General features: G+C 43.7%; 1 protein-coding gene across 1 annotated transcript in view; it reads left to right on the top strand.

Moving 5' to 3' along the window:
* DNTT (DNA nucleotidylexotransferase) overlaps positions 1-16,728 on the top strand; it is a 1,050,501-nt gene that overhangs the window by 186,306 nt on the left and 847,467 nt on the right. Inside the window, exon 3 of the mRNA XM_063962018.1 lies at positions 12,130-12,246. Within this exon, the coding sequence (XP_063818088.1) occupies positions 12,130-12,246 (117 nt within the window). The remainder of the gene's footprint in view (positions 1-12,129; positions 12,247-16,728) is intronic.

Genomic DNA, 16,728 nt, shown 5'->3' with positions numbered 1-16,728 from the left:
CTACGCTATGTATCACCGCTTTCTGTAAGAGGCACACCGCTGACAACCTCTTACGGAAGCTGAGGGACATCATCGCACTCTCCTGGGGATTTGTGATATTGGACAACGCCACCAATATTGTGCGTGCATTACATCTGAAACAGTGGCTGATGATATATGAATAGGCGCTCTACACCCCACACAAACAGCACAAAAAGCCTCTCAGAAGTAACACCTAACTTCAAGCAAATGTGGAAAGAACAAAAATAGAGACTTCAATAGGCGTTATATGAGGTTACATAAACACAGAAGCTGCTGTCTATATTCTGTGGACCCGGGGTTGTCTTGAGGAGGCTGGTTCTCTATCACTGCACGTGCACTTTTTCCATCTGTGAGGATAACCTGCTGCTTGAATTTTAACTCCTGGACCCAGATGTTGGGTAGATATGCCTCTATTTGTTTTTTATAATGTGAGTGCTATTTATTAAAGATATCGTTGTTTTTAAAAAAAAGACGTTATTTGCACCATTGTATATTCTCTCTTTTTTTGGTGGTACTGCTTTGGAAGATTACCTAATAGAGATCTATCTTCAGAAGAGGGACAGAATTATTCTTATCCTGGAAATTACTCACTATTGAGTGAGATACATGCCTTCACTCATTTTCTGAAATGTAAGTGCAATTTTACACCATCCCTATATTACCAAACCATACAGGATTACACTATTATTGTCTCTTTCCTTTTTGGGTATATTCCGAATAACCGCCAAAGGGAATCTATCTAGAAGGAGTAAAAGAACCAAGAATCCTGGGGACTGTTTGTATTACCCAAAGAGACATCTGAGGGAAGATTACATCCACTTTGGTGGGATTGACTGACTCCCTTGTGTGTTCGTGCATTACATCTGGGCAAATTCCAGCACGTCCCATAATTTGCACATACAATTAATTTGGTGGTGCAGAATTTTTTGAAAAATGACAGGGGCATGCAGGAGATGCTGTCGGTGGCCTGAAAAATTGCGGGCCACTTTCGTCATTCAGCCACCACGTGCCAAAGACTGGAGCACCAGCAAACACTCCTGAACCTGTCTTGACATCACCTGAAGCAAGAGGTGGTAACTAGTTGGAATTCAACACTCTATATGCTTCAGAGGATGAAGGAGCAGCAAAAGGCCATTCAAGCTTCTACATCCACCTACGATATAGGCAAAGGAGGGGGAATGTACCTGACTCAAGCGCAGTTGAGAATGATTTCCGTCATGTGCAAGGTTCTCCAACCCTTCGAACTTGCCACACGTAAACTCAGTTCAGACACTGCCAGCTTGAGTCAGGTCATTCCCCTCATCAGGCTTTTGCAGAAGCAGCTGAAGAAATTGAAGGAGGAGCTAAGATGGAGCGATTCCGCAAAGTATGTGGGACTTGTGGATGGAGTCCTTCATTCGCTTTGCCAGGATTCAAGGGTGGTCAATCTGTTGAAATCAGAGCACTACATTTTGGCCACCATGCTCGATACTAGGTTTAAAGCCTACGTTGTATCTCTCTTTGTGGCAGACACAAGTCTGCAGAGGTTCAAAGACCTGCTGGTGAGAAAATTGTCAACTCAAGTGGAATGTGACCCGTCAACAGCTCTTTCTTCATTTTCTCCCGCAACTGGGGCTGCAAGGATAAGATTTCCTAGCCCACCCGCTGGCGGTGATGGAGGGCAGTCAGGAGCGAGTGGTGACATCTGGTCCGGACTGAAGGACCTGCCAATGATTACTGACATGTCTATTGTCACTGCATATGATTATGTCACCATTGAAAGAATGGTGGACAGTTATATGAGTGACAGCATCCAAGTAGGCATGTCAGACAGTCCGTACTTATACTGGCAGGTAAAAGAGGCAATTTGGATGCCCTTGTACAAACTGCCTTTATTTTACCTAAGTTTCCCCCCCTCCAGTGTGTACTCTGAAAGAGTGTTTAGTGCAGCAGGTAACCTTGTCAGCGATCGGTGTAGACGGTTACTTCCACAAAATGTGGAGAAGATGATGTTCATCAAAATGAATGATAAATTCCTCTGGGAAGACCTTTGCCAGCATTTGCCCCAGAGAGTACTCAGGGACCTGTGATGCTGGATTCCAGTGGGGACGAATTAATACTCTGTGAGGAGGAGGATGTACACACTGAAAGAGGTGAGGAATCGGAGGATGAGGATGAGGTTGACATCTTGCCTCTGTAGGGCCAGTTTGTGCAAGGAGAGATTGATTGCTTCTTTTTTGGTGGGGGCCCAAACAAACCAGTCATTTCAGCTGCCACAGTCATGTGGCAGACCCTGTCGCTGAAATTATTGGTTTGTTAAAGTGTGCATGTCCTGTTTATACAACATAAGGGTGGGTGGGAGGACCCAAGAACAATTCCATCTTGTACCTCTTTTTCTTCTTTGCATCATGTGCTGCTTGGGGACTAGTTTTTTAAAGTGCCATCCTGCCTGACACTGCCGTACAACTTCAGGAGTACTACCGTATATGTCCAGTGGTACTTCCGTATAAGTCCAGTCCAGTGGTGTTGTCTTGTTCTGCATCAGTCCAGTGGTAGTGTCTTGTGCTGCCATAAGTCCAGTGGTTGTGTCCTGTGCTGTATATTATTTACTCCAAATAAAAGGGTTATATACATTACTTATATTATTATCTAAATAATTTTTACAGGATTTACCCTGTGTGGTGTATGGGTATGCTCGCCTGTGCTGCATATTATTATAATATCTCCAAATAAAAGGGTTATTATTATCCAAATTCTTTTTACAGGCTTTGTCGTGTGTGTGTGTGTGTGTGTGTGTGTGTGTGTGTGTGTGTGTGGTTTAGGGGTTCGCTCTACTGTGCCAACAATATTGTGCATGTATTACATCTGGCCAAATTCCAGCACGTCCCATGTTGTTTGTGCCGCACACGTGTCGCTTAGCTTAGTCATACAGCTACCTCATTGCACCTATTTAACTTCTTTGCATGATGTGCTGTTTGGGGCCTAGGTTTTTTTAAGTGCCATCCTGTCTGCAACTACAGTGCCACTCCTAGTTGGGCCAGGTGTTTGTGCTGCACTCGTGTGTCGCTTAGCTTAGTCATACAGCTACCTCATTGCACCTCTTTTACTTCTTTGCATGATGTGCTGTTTGGGGCCTAGTTTTTTAAGTGCCATCCTGTCTGCAACTGCAGTGCCACTCCTAGATGGGCCAGGTGTTTGTGCCACACACTTGTGTCACTTAGCTTAGTCATACAGCTACCTCATTGCACCTCTTTTACTTCTTTGCATGATGTGCTGTTTGCGGACTAGTTTATTTAAGTGCCATCCTGTCTGCAACTGCAGTGCCACTCCTAGATGGGCCAGGTGTTTGTGCCACACACTTGTGTCACTTAGCTTAGTTAAACAGCTACCTCATTGCACCTCTTTTACTTCTTTGCATGATGTGCTGTTTGGGGCCTAGTTTTTAAATCTGCCATCCTGTCTGACACTGCAGTGCCACTCCTAGATGGGCCAGGCAGGGCCGGCTCTACCTTTAGGCAGCTTTAGGCAGCTGCCCAGGGGCGCCGGACACTGGAGGGCACCACTGAATTCATCTAGCCAAAACTGAAGGATGTTCCTGTATGCGGGAAATTAAATTTAAAATGTCGGTATTATGGTGGTTGGGATGCTGCTGTTTGTATTCTGACTGGCAGCATCCTTTACCCAACCCCACTTAAATATCCCCACCAGACCCCATATACAGTATTATACAGTATAAAAAGAATAGACGGCACTCAAGGACTATTAAAGTAAAAGTGTACTGTGAATAAAGTAAAAAAAAAATTGTGACTTTGTTTACTATATTCTTTATCACTTTAAAAGGCCTTGAGTGTTGTCCCTTTTCTTTGTATATGTATAATGATGCAATTCACCCCAGCCCACCTAGTGGCCACCTGCATTTCCCCTCCATGAGGGGAGGGCTGGGGGATTGCAGGCTAGGGGAAGCTAGGCTATAGCTTTGCCTAGGGTGCAGAGAGGCCTTGCACCGGCCCTGGGGCCAGGTGTTTGTGCCGCACACTTGTGTCGCTTAGCTTAGTCATACAGCCACCTCGGTGCAACCTTTTGGCCTAAAAACAATATTGTGAGGTGTGAGGTGTTCAGAATAGACTGTAAATGAGTAGAAATGAATGTTATTGAGGTTAATAATACCGTAGGATCAAAATTACACAAAAATTCTGTGATTTTAGCTGTTTTTATGTTTTTCTCATACGTCCTAGAGGATGCTGGGGTCACATCAAGAACCATGGGGTATAGACGGGATCCGCAGGAGACATGGGCACTTTAAGACTTTGAATGGGTGTGAACTGGCTCCTCCCTCTATGCCCCTCCTCCAGACTCCTGTTTAGAATTGTGCCCAGGGAGACTGGATGCACACTGAGGAGCTCTACGGAGTTTCTCTGAAAAGACTTATGTTAGGTTTTTTATTTTCAGGGAGAACTGATGGCAACAGTCTCCCTGCTTTGTGGGACTTAGGGGAGAGAAGTCAGACCTACTTCTGTGAGTTTAAAGGCTCTGCTTCTTTGGCTACAGGACACCATTAGCTCCTGAGGGTTTGATCACTAGGTACGCCTAGGGGCTCATTCCCAGAGCCGGCCGTCACCCCCCTTGCAGAGCCAGAAGTCAGAAGATAGGTGAGTAGAAGAAGAAAAGAAGACTTTAGTGATGGCTTATGAGGTACCGCACAGCGATCATATGCTGCGCGCCATGCTCCCACACACAACACTTCTGAATAAAGATCAGGGTGCAAAATGGGGGGGGAGGGGGGGCGCAGAAATATTGGTTCAATATATATATATACTTAATATAAAAGCGCTGCAGGTCTGGGGCATTCCTTAGTGTTTCAGAACCGGTGATTAGGCGCTGGGTTGTGGGCTGGCAATCTTCCTCTGTGTCTCTCTGACAGACTTTACTGTGGGTCTGTCCCCTATATGCCCGGTGTGTCGGTGGTTTTTGGTGCACGTGTGTCGGCATGTCTGAGGCTGAGTGCTCCTCCCACGAACGGCTGTGGGAGTGACCCTGTCGGCACCGCCGGCTCCTGATGGTACTTGGTACATGTGATGTCGACACGTTGGTAACTGAATGTTTTTCCCAAGAAAAAATTATATTAGGGACTCAGACGTGTGTGGGTGACCATGTAGGCACCACCAATATCTGACTGGGTAAAAAATGTGTATATCAGAGTGTATGTATATATATATATATATATATATATATATATATAGTCAGCTTGCATAACTCTGTGTCCCAAACACAGACGTAGAAATATCTATGGAGGATGTCATGCTATACTGTTTCCTATGTCGACCATAATGTTTCCTGATTGGATTTAAAAAAAGGGGGGGGCATTCAGTACATGAGTAGTGCACATTAAAGACGTCACTGAGGACTTTGGCTGTTCCTGACAGAGGGGTCTATGTGTGGATATGTATATGTGTCTATAAATGTGTATATGTGTGTATATATATATATATATATATATCAAACAAATACTCTCCCTTTGCGCTAATTTGTAAAACCTGTCACCCTGAATAAATACGTACGTAATCTATTTGGTATAGGCAGCCTGATTCAACTAAGTCCCCTGTTAGAAGGGACTGGAAATAAGGAATATACAACAATAGAAGAATTGGCGCCAGGGGGTCGCATCAACTCCCACTATTCCAACCCCTAATTGGTTAATACTTTTAAAAAAAATAATAACATGTTCCATCATAAAACATTTATTAAAAACATATTCAAATTAATACAGAGGAGATATATTATTCCACACTTTAAGATGTATGACTCTTAGCGCTGAATACAAATGTTGAAGGATCACAACAATCTCCTCCTTCTCCTTATAGTTGGTTCGGAGATAGCTTCACAACACAGACAACCCAACGCGTTTCGTCTTATACAAAAGACTTCATCAGGGATATCTCTACAATTGTAAAAAATCTTATCAGAACTAAAAATAATTGTTCCTTAATAAAAATGCATAATACATTCAATCAAAATATATGAGGAACATATCATTATAATAGAACAAGGATATATCAGAGCAGACAGAATGAAAAAGGAAGAAAATTACAATTGAATCTTGGGTCCTACCTCAAGCAGCTGAGCAGTACAGTAGTTTATACAAACAGTATAATGCGACAAAACTTGTTCATACATGCATGATGGAAACTTCAATATAACACCGAGGCTTTCTGATGAACAATCAGTGTGGCCTAATTGGAAAGATATTGACCTCATCATATATACTGAGTGTTCATATTATATATGTAATAAAAATATATCATAAAGTCCCCTCACATACCTTGTGGTGAGATAACTTGTACAAAAATTCGGAAACCAAGATACTGAAGGGTCACTTAGAAAGGAAACCTAATAAATTCATATTTAGGGCAAATTAGTGAATGGTCATTATCAGATATTTAATTAGTCAATGATATCAGTTTTGACTTAGGATAATTGATGCATTTTATAATGAAACCGTATTTAAAGAACAACCTCCCTTTTTAGGTATTTTAGGTACAGGTTGAGTATCCCATATCCAAATATTCCGAAATACGGAATATTCCGAAATACGGACTTTTTTGAGTGAGAGTGAGATAGTAAAACCTTTGTTTTCTGATGGCTCAATGTACACAAACGTTGTTTAATACACAAAGTTATTAAAAATATTGTATTAAATGTCCTTCAGGCTGTGTGTATAAGGGCCCTCATTCCGAGTTGTTCGCTCGGTAAATTTCATCGCATCGCAGCGATTTTCCGCTTAGTGCGCATGCGCAATGTTCGCACTGCGACTGCGCCAAGTAAATTTGCTATGCACTTAGTAATTTTACTCACGGCTTTTTCATCGTTCTGGCGATCGTAATGTGATTGACAGGAAATGGGTGTTACTGGGCGGAAACAGGCCGTTTTATGGGCGTGTGGGAAAAAACGCTACCGTTTCCGGAAAAAACACAGGAGTGGCCGGAGAAACGGGGGAGTGTCTGGGCGAACGCTGGGTGTGTTTGTGACGTCAAACCAGGAACCACAAGCACTGAACTGATCGCAGATGCCGAGTAAGTCTGGAGCTACTCAGAAACTGCTACGAGGTGTGTAATCGCAATATTGCGATTACTTCGGTCGCAATTTTAAGATGCTAAGATTCACTCCCAGTAGGCGGCGGCTTAGCGTGAGCAACTCTGCTAAAATCGCCTTGCGAGCGATCAACTCGGAATGAGGGCCAAGGTGTATATGAAACATAAATGAATTGTGTGAATGTACACACACTTTGTTTAATGCACAAAGTTATAAAAAATATTGGCTAAAATTACCTTCAGGCTGTGTGTATAAGGTGTATATGAAACATAAATGCATTCTGTGCTTAGATTTAGGTCCCATCACCATGATATCTCATTATGGTAGGCAATTATTCCAAAATACGGAAAAATCCCATATCCAAAATACCTCTGGTCCCAAGCATTTTTGATAAGGGAGACTCAACCTGTAATACCTAAAAAGGGAGGTTGTTCTTTATAAGACCCTGTTCTACATGGGGCCCTGTCACAAATCCAGCAGATCGTATGCAGGAAGCTACGTTATATTCTAGTTATGTGTCCACGACTACGTTAATTAGTCCTGCCATTACATGCGCATGGGGGAGTAGTAGTATTCATATGTTGGGTCATATCAAGGACACGGCAACATACTTTCGAGCGACTGCAAGGGATACAGGACTCTTGGGTTCACGGGCCAATTCCATGGCGGTCTCGGCTAGGAGGGCGTTGTGGATTCACCAATGCAATGCTGAAGGGGAGTCTCTTCCCTATGAAGGTGAAGCCTGGTTGGGTGACGGCCTAGTTAATTTGATCTCGACAGCTGCCGCTGGTAAGTCCGCCTTCTTGCCCTAGGTTCCCTCACTAGGGATGATGACACACCATTGTCGGATGCAGTCATTTCGGCCTAATAGATACAGATTCCTCTTTCTTTGCAGGTAGAGGAAGGAGAAAAGGGAAGAGGTCCGCTACCTCTTCAAGATCACAGGAGAAGAGATCATCCTCTGTTTTCTGCCACATCCACCGCATGACGCTGGGACTCTCTTGTGGGAGCCCACACTGGTGGGACCACGTCTAAAACTCTTCAGTCAGTCCTGGAACGGACCTGGACCCGGGGGCTTTTACGAATAGTGGGGGGAATTCCAAGTTGATCGCAGCAGGAAATTTTTTAGCAGTTGGGCAAAACCATGTGCACTGCAGGGGAGGCAGATATAACATGTGCAGAGACAGTTAGATTTGGGTGGGGTGTGTTCAATCTGCAATCTAAATTTCAGTGTAAAAATAAAGCAGCCAGTATTTACCCTGCACAGAAACAAAATAACCCACCCAAATCTAACTCTCTCTGCACATGTTATATCTGCCTCCCCTGCAGTGCACATGGTTTTGCCCAACTGCTAAAAAATTTCCTGCTGCGATCAACTTGGAATTACCCCCAGTGTCCCAAGGGTTCATACTGGAGTTTCCAGACGTTTCTCCTCACCAATTTTTCAAATTACGATTCTCCTCAGGACGGGGAGGTAGTATGCGACGCAATACAATTGTTGTATCAGGATCAGGTCATTGGCCTGGTTTCCCCTATCACAACAAGGAGAAGGCTTTTATTCAAGCCTCTTCGTGGTCCTGAAGCCAGACGGCTCGGTCAGACCAATCCTAAATCTGAAATCCCTCAATTTCTACTAAAGAAATTCAAATCCAAGATGGAATCTCTCAGGGCAGTGATTTCCAATTTGAAAAAAGGATTTTTTTTCATGGTCTCAGCAAACATAATGGAGGCCTAATTACATTTTCCTCCTCATTAGGCTTTCCTGAGGTTTGCAATTCAGGGTTGTCATTACCAATTTCAGATGTTGGCGTTTGGTCTGTCCACGGCTCTAAGGATTTTCACCAAGGTGATGGCGGTAATGATGGTTCTCCGTCGCTAGTAAGTGGTCACATTTATCCCGTACTGGGACAGTCTTCTGATAACAGCGTAACCAGTTGGTGCAAAACATTGCACTCTCCCTGACAGTTCTTCAACAACATGGTTGGCTCCTGAACTTGCCGGAATCACTGATAGTCCCAACGACGCGTTGTCGGTTTTGGGTATAATACTAGACAAAGAACTACAGAGAGTTTTTTCTTCCACGGGAAAAGGCTCTGGAGATCCAGAGTCTGGTCAAACAAATTCCGAGACCAGCAAGAGTGTCAATTCATCAATACATTCGGTTGCTGGTAAAGATGGTTGCGGCCTACGAGGCCACTCAGTTTGGCAGGTTCCATGCCAGGTGTTCCAGTGGGACCTGTTGGACAAGTGGTCCGGTTCCCACCTACACATACACCGGAGGATAATCCTGCCTTCCAAAACCAGAATCTCACTCCTGTGTTGGCTGCGCAGTTCTCACCTCCTAGAGGGGCGCAGGTTCGGGATCCAGGACTGGATCCTAGCAACCACGGATGCAAGCCTCCGAGGCGGGAGGTCAGTCACACGGGGGGAAAACTTCCAAGGAAGATGGTCAAGTTAGGAAACTTGTCACCACATAAACGGTCTAGAGTTAAGGGCCGTTTACAACGTTTTCTACAAACGAAGAGCAGAATAGCTGGGCGGAAAAACTTACATACGATCTGTCGGCGATGTTCGTTCCAAGAGTGGACAACTGAGAAGCAGACTTCCTCAGCAGGCACGATCTCCATCCAGGAGAGGGGAGACCTCCTCCAAGTAGTCTTCGAAGAGGTGATATGTCGTTGGGATTTCCTCAAGTAGGAATGATGGCATCTCGTCTCAACAAGAAGCTTCAGAGTTCCAGGTCAAGGGAACCTAAAACAGGAACAGTGAATACACTGGTGACACCGTGAGTGTTTCAGTCGGTATATGTATTCCCTACGTTTTCTCTCATTCCAAAAGTTCTGGGAGCGTAAAAAGGAAATTCGAGCGAGCCTCATGGTCCCAGAATGGCCAAGGGGAGCTTGGTATCCAGATCTCAGGAGTTACTCATAGGAGATCCCTGGCTTTTTCCTTTGCGCGAGGACCTGTTGCGACAGGGGCCGTGCGTGTATTAGAATGTACCGCGGCTACGTTTGACGACATGGCTGTTGACCGCCAAATCCTAGTCTGTAAGGGTATTCCCACGGAATTAGTTCTCCACACTTATTCGGGCTAGAAAAGGGGTAACATATAAACATTACTGCCGTATTTGGAGAAAATACGTTTCTTGGTGTGAATCCAAGAAGACTCCTATGGCGGAGTTTTTTCAACTAGGACATTTTCACGTAGAACTTGGGCGCAATTAAAATCGGCCTTAGCGGGTTTCTTTCAGAATAAACTGGACTCCCTTCCAGAAGTGCAGATTGTCGTGAAGGGTGTGTTGCACATCCAATCTCCATTTGTGGCCCAGTGGCACCATGAGCTCTTAATGGGGTGTTGCAGTTCCTTCAATCGCTTTGTTTTGAACCTTTAAGTAAGGAGGAGTGAGTTTCCTCACTTGGAAAGTGGTCGTCAGGTTGGCCTTGGCATACGCAAGGCGAGTGTTTGAGTTAGCGGCCTGGTCTCACAAGAGACCTTATTTGATCTTCCATGAAGATAGAGCAGAGTTGGAAACTTGTCTACAATTTCTACCGAAGGTGGTTTCTTCTTTCCACACGTACCAAGGTTTGTGGTGCCTGTGACTACCGACGCCTTCACTGAGTCGATATCTCTGCATGTGGTCAGAGTTTTGAAAATTTATGTCGCCAGGACGGCTCCGTTTAGGAACATAGGCTCTGTTTGTCCTGTTTGCTCCCAACGAGATTGGGTGTCCTGCTTCCAAGCAGACAGTTGCGCGCTGGATCTGTGGTATGATTCAGCATGCTCATTTCACGGCAGGATTGCCGTTACTGAAATAGGTGAGGGCCCATTCTACTAGAAAGGTGGGCTCGTCCGGGGCGGTTGACCGGGGAGTCTCAGCATTGCAACTTTGCCGAGCAGCTTAACCAAACAGTTTGGCTAAGTAATACAGTTTAATACATTGGCCGAGGTTGACCTCACGTTTGTTCATTCGGTACTGCAGAGTTGTCCGCACTCTCCCGCCCATTCTAGAGCTTTGGTATAACCCCATGGTTCTTGATGTGACCCCAGCATCCTCTAGGACGTATGAGAAAATAGGATTTTAATACCTACCGGTAAATCCTTTTCTCTTAGTCCGTAGAGGATGCTGGGCGCCCGTCCCAGTGCAGAATATATCTGCAGTGATTATTTGTGGTTACACACATGTTGTGTTACGTTTATTGTCAGCCAGGTGCTGCAATTGTTCATGCCGTTGGCTTGTATTCTGTGGAATGCCACGTTCAGCGGCGTGCTTGAGGTGTGAGCTGATAAGATGCTCACCGTGGTTTAACTATAATTCCTTTCCTCAAAATGTCTGTCTCCCTGGGCACCATTCCTATAACTGGAGTCTGGAGGAGGGGCATAGAGGGAGGAGCCAGTTCACACCCATTCAAAGTCTTAAAGTGCCCATGTCTCCTGCGGATCCCGTCTATACCCCATGGTTCTTGATGTGACCCCAGCATCCTCTACGGACTAAGAGAAAAGGATTTACAGGTAGGTATTAAAATCCTATTTTTTCAAAAATCATCCAGATCCAAAACCCGAAAAGGTGGTTTTGGCAAAACCAATCCAGATCCAAAACACAAGCATGGAACCAGAACCAAAACCAAAACACAAAACACAAAAAGTGCCCGCATCTCTAATCGGAACAATAGCATACTGTACTGCTAAAAATTGTTTCCTGCACATACTAATTTGTCATCATTATTTTACCATCAATCATATGTCACCTTTCAAAAGCTTCAACATAAATATATTTAAGGGCAATCACTACTGATTGTGCTACCACACATACACATAATGCATGCAGTTAATAGCTTCAAATTGCAAATCTTTTTTCCCTGACCATGGGGATAATAACTACATTACGATTGCCTATTCTTTTATCAGATTTATGCAGAATACATTCTGTGCTAAATATAATCCAGGCGTCTGTGAGTTTCGCTGAAGAAGGGGAGGGTGGGGAATGAAACATTTGATTTTCCTAACAATGCTGTTGTCCTTATATGTATTTTTTCACTTCAGGTACAAGAAAATTGTTCTGCCAGTTTCAATATGCCACTCTCTTCATCATGTGTCCGCGTGCTTCAATACGCGTGTCAGAGACGTACATCACTACAAGTCATCAACAGAATATTCACGGTAATAATTATTGGCTACCTAGGCATCAGTACTGCTTGCTAAAATAATGATGCAGAAGGCAGTAGAGTGGACAAAAAAAGTGTGAACTCTTGGGTCAGTTTTGTGACGGTGAAATAGAACTACATTGTAATTTTCTCTGTGTCTCAGCTGTGACTGGTACTGTCAGGGACAAAAATATTCCATTTAATCGCAGAAGGCTTATATGGGCAGGGTTTTTACAAACACTTGTGAATCAATAGCAAAATTGGCTTGCATTGTTAATACTCAATGCGACCTGTATTTTAAAAGGATTATTCTACAATCATAGAAATTTAAAAAGTTGTACAGATATTTGCTTCCCATTAATCTTGGTATACTGGCTCCAAGACATCAACTTTTGAAATGGAATTTACACCATAGAATGATAATATTCCCCTCCGCCCTCCCTGGCGGTTGTGCCACATTTAGATCCGCTTTTAAAACGTATGTGACGTTCCACTTCTGATACATCAAATGCTGCATCTTTTCAAATATATACTTATTACAGCTGTCTAACTCATTCTGCCGTTATTGAGTCCTCAGAGAAGGCAATGGTTCAGATGGTGATAATCTGCAAGATTACTGCTTTAAGGCCTCCCAGTGTTGAGGCTTTGGCAAGACTGCAGCTAAGTACTTTATAGTTGATATGCAAAGCCGGCACACATTGTATGAAGTGTGGTATTGGGGTCATAGAAACGCATGACAAGCTTTACAAATAAAAACACATTTTCAGGGAAAGGACCAATTTTTAGTGCTTTGTATAAATGGACCCGAAGCAATTTATTTTATTATCCTGTTGTGGATTAGATTATTTATTTTGGACATATGACAGAAATGCATAGATAGCAACTGTGTGCACTGTTATTATAGTCATGACACATGGCCAAATAATTGTTATGATGTAGAGTTTGCAAATGATGTAAGATGTAATTATTCTTACCTTAGTGATACCTTTCAAATAATCTTTGCCTTCAAGAAAATGATTTGATTTTAATCTAGTGCACTGTGCAGGTCTTATTACATGTCTTAACATGAACAGCCCTGGACTGCTTTGTTATGATGTATGTAATGTGATGATGAGAAAAGGGCTGGGAAATAGCTTTGCATTGGATGAAAGATTGGGAATGGTGGGAAGGGCTTTAAATAATGTCTTCTTTTATCCTTTTCTTGCTCTAACCTCATAAGGTGCATACACACGGTGAGATATTGACTTTGCGATTTCCTCTGAACTCCCCGGATCCCTGAACCACTGATATTGACTATCGTTACTTGGGATTTTGACTACAGATGGAGCCTCTGTTATCTTGGCTGGTTGAGGCGTTACTAGCGATTGGGCATATGCAGCATGCTTGGGCACAACGAGGCGCGCCTAGTAGTAGGGAGGCGCACAGAGCGTTTGGCGTTACCTTTGAGTGTAAGACCTGCGGTCATCCACCAGATGTCGCTTTTTAAAATCACCATTGCGCAATACTGAACTACAGCATAAGAACTACTTTACTGGTGCGTCTCATTATGCTACAATATGCTACAGTATGTCATGCAGTCTATAACAGTATATACAGTACAGACGCAAACAGTACAGCATATACAGATGCAAAAGAGCGTGTTACAGGTACAGTATGGTCTATTGATGTTAGGTATATGTGAGCGTCCAAATCCCGTAGTATTAAGTATAATGGGGAGAGATAAAAGCTCCTCCCTAAGTTATGCCAAATCACCGTGCTTTAGCATGTCTGTACTAAATAGCATGAACAGCTTGTAATGTACTCTGCTCTAAAGGCTACAGCGGCAAGTGTTATCTTTCTAAGTATAATTGGGAGAGATAAAAGCTCCTCCCTAAGTTCTTGGAAGCCAAATCACCGTGCTTAGCGTCTCTGTACAGTATTTTGTATTTGAGTACTAAATAGCACGAACAGCTTGTAACGTACAGCGGTAAGTGTTATCTTTCTAAGTATAATGGAGAGAGATAAATCTCATCCTTAAGTTCCTGGATGCCAGATCACCATTCTCAGTATCTCTGTACAGTATTTTGCATTTGAGTACTGAATATCACGAACATCTTGTAACGTACAGCGGCAAGTGTTATTTTTCTAAGTATAATGGGGAGAGGTAAAAGCTCCTCCCTAAGTTCCTGGATACCAAATCACAGTCCTTATTATCTCTGTACAGTATTTTCTATTTGAGTACTAAATAGCACGAACAGCTTGTAACGTACTCTGCTGTAAAGGCTGCAGTGGCAAGTGTTATCTTTATAAGTATAATGGGGAGAGATAAAAGCTCCTCCCTAAATTCCTGGATACTAAATCACCATGCTTATCATTTCTGTACAGTATTTTGTATTTGAGCACTAAATAGCATGAACAGCTTGTAACATACAGCGGCAAGTGTTATTTTTCTAAGTATAATGAGGAGAGATAAAAGCTCCTCCCTAAGTTCCTGGATGCCAAATCACCGTGCTTAGCATCTCTGTACAGTATTTTGCATTTGAGTACTAAATAACACAAACATCTTGTAACGTACTCTGCTCTAAATGCTGCAGCGGCAAGTGTTATCTTTCTAAGTATAATGGGGAGCGATTAAAGTTCCTCCCTCAGCTCCTGGATGCCAAATCACCGTCCTTAGGGGGTCATTCCGACCCAATCGCTTGCTGCAATTTGTCGCAGCGCAGCGATCGGGTCAGAACTGCGCATGCGCCGGCACCGCAGTGCAGTTTAGTAGGCACGGTCCGGCCAACGCAGGCATGACCGGGCCATTGGGGGGCGTGCCACGGTGGCTGCGTGATGTCTAACGCAGCCACTGCGGCCAGTGGCAGCGACACACAACTCCTGGCCAGCTGCAGGAGCTGAGCTGGCCGGGAGTTACTCCACAAATACAAGAGCATCGCCGCTGTGCGATGCTTTTGTATTTGTGCGGGGGGGGGGGGGCGGCAATGACATGCGGGGTGGACTAGCCCTGTGCTGGGCGTCCCCCCGCATGTCAGGGAAGATGATCATAGCTGTGCAAAATTTAGCACAGCTACGATCAACTCGGAATGACCCCCTTAGTATCTCTGTACAGTATTTTGCTGTAATGGTTACAGCAGCAACTGTTATCTTTATAAGTATAATGGGTAGAGATTAAAGATCCTCCCTAAATTCCTGGATGCCAAAATACTGTGCTTAGCATCTCTATACAGTATTTTGTATTTGAGTACTAAATAGCATGAACAGCTTGTAACATACTCTGCTGTAATGGCTAGAATTGTGCACACTTCTATTGAATGTGAAGGTATATTACAATAGATTTAAAAAATAATAATAAAGTGTCAGAAAAAAAAATACACTCGCACTTTAAGAATCGAACCCGGAACTCTTAGCATGGGAGGGTGAAGACTTCACCGCTTGCCCACACCACTTCATGGAAGATATACAAGCTCATGTGTAAAAGTACTGTAAGCAGTAATTCCTTCCCATTGGTGTTTGTTTATGCCATTAAGAGACTTGGACGCTCATATTGAACACGGTATTAAGCCACCACCTCCCCCTACCGCCATCCCACTTCCCCCTGGGAGCCTTCACAGTTCATACAGTAGACAGGGAGGGAGGTAAGGTTACAATAAATGTACAACACAATACTGTAATGTATATGATAATCAGATAGAGAACTGCAGTTGCTTTGATACAGTAGATGTGTAAATGGTACAGTAGCAGTGATCCCTTCTCATAAAGTACAACACAGGATCTCTATGCCGACGATCTACAGTACTGTGTTGCTCGAACAGTTAGTTGCACCAGAATATACTAATTTATATTAATTGGTATGTCTACGTGTCCTCATTGCCGCTGTGTATTTTAGATAGCGGAATGAGTCGCTCCTGCAGATTTAAACAACAAGAGAGGCTGCGCTGTGTGTCAGTAGTTAAGTACAAAAAGAGCAAACGTGTACTATAAAGGTATTAAATTTATTAAAAATGACATGTGGTTAATAAAACAAACTTAAAATAAAAGCACACCTGTATCTGTCTCAAAGGTATATGGAGTAGTGATAACTGGTATATGGTATATGGCAATAAAGGTCCAATATAAAGTTCAGAAAAAAGAAACTCAATGCGGTGCAGTCCCAGAGAAATGGTTACCTCGTATATGTCACCCGGCAGATGGTGATGTGTGTGTATAGTACCTCTCCGATTGGGCTGGTATAAATTTCGGCCGAGCGTCCCCGGCCAAAACAATCCTGCTTTGCCCAAATTGTTGCACAGCGGAGGGACGATATCTAGTAGACAGCCTGTCAGTAGTCACTCGTCGCGGTGAGGAGATGGTATAAGCTTGCGGCTGGATGGAAGCAAAGTCCGGTAATGCTCACCAGTTGCAGTGGTGAGATGGACGGCAGCCTGTACGGTGACGAGCCGGTAATAGGCTGAAATTGGAAACCAAGGAGGGTTTGCACGGCAGTGTAACACCTTGGACCAGGTGTGCTAGTTTGGAG

This window comes from Pseudophryne corroboree, chromosome 3, assembly GCF_028390025.1.
Source record: "Pseudophryne corroboree isolate aPseCor3 chromosome 3, aPseCor3.hap2, whole genome shotgun sequence".
NCBI classification, from domain to species: domain Eukaryota; kingdom Metazoa; phylum Chordata; class Amphibia; order Anura; family Myobatrachidae; genus Pseudophryne; species Pseudophryne corroboree.
Note: the sequence above shows the minus strand (reverse complement) of the source record. Positions and strands in the feature narration are given on the sequence as shown.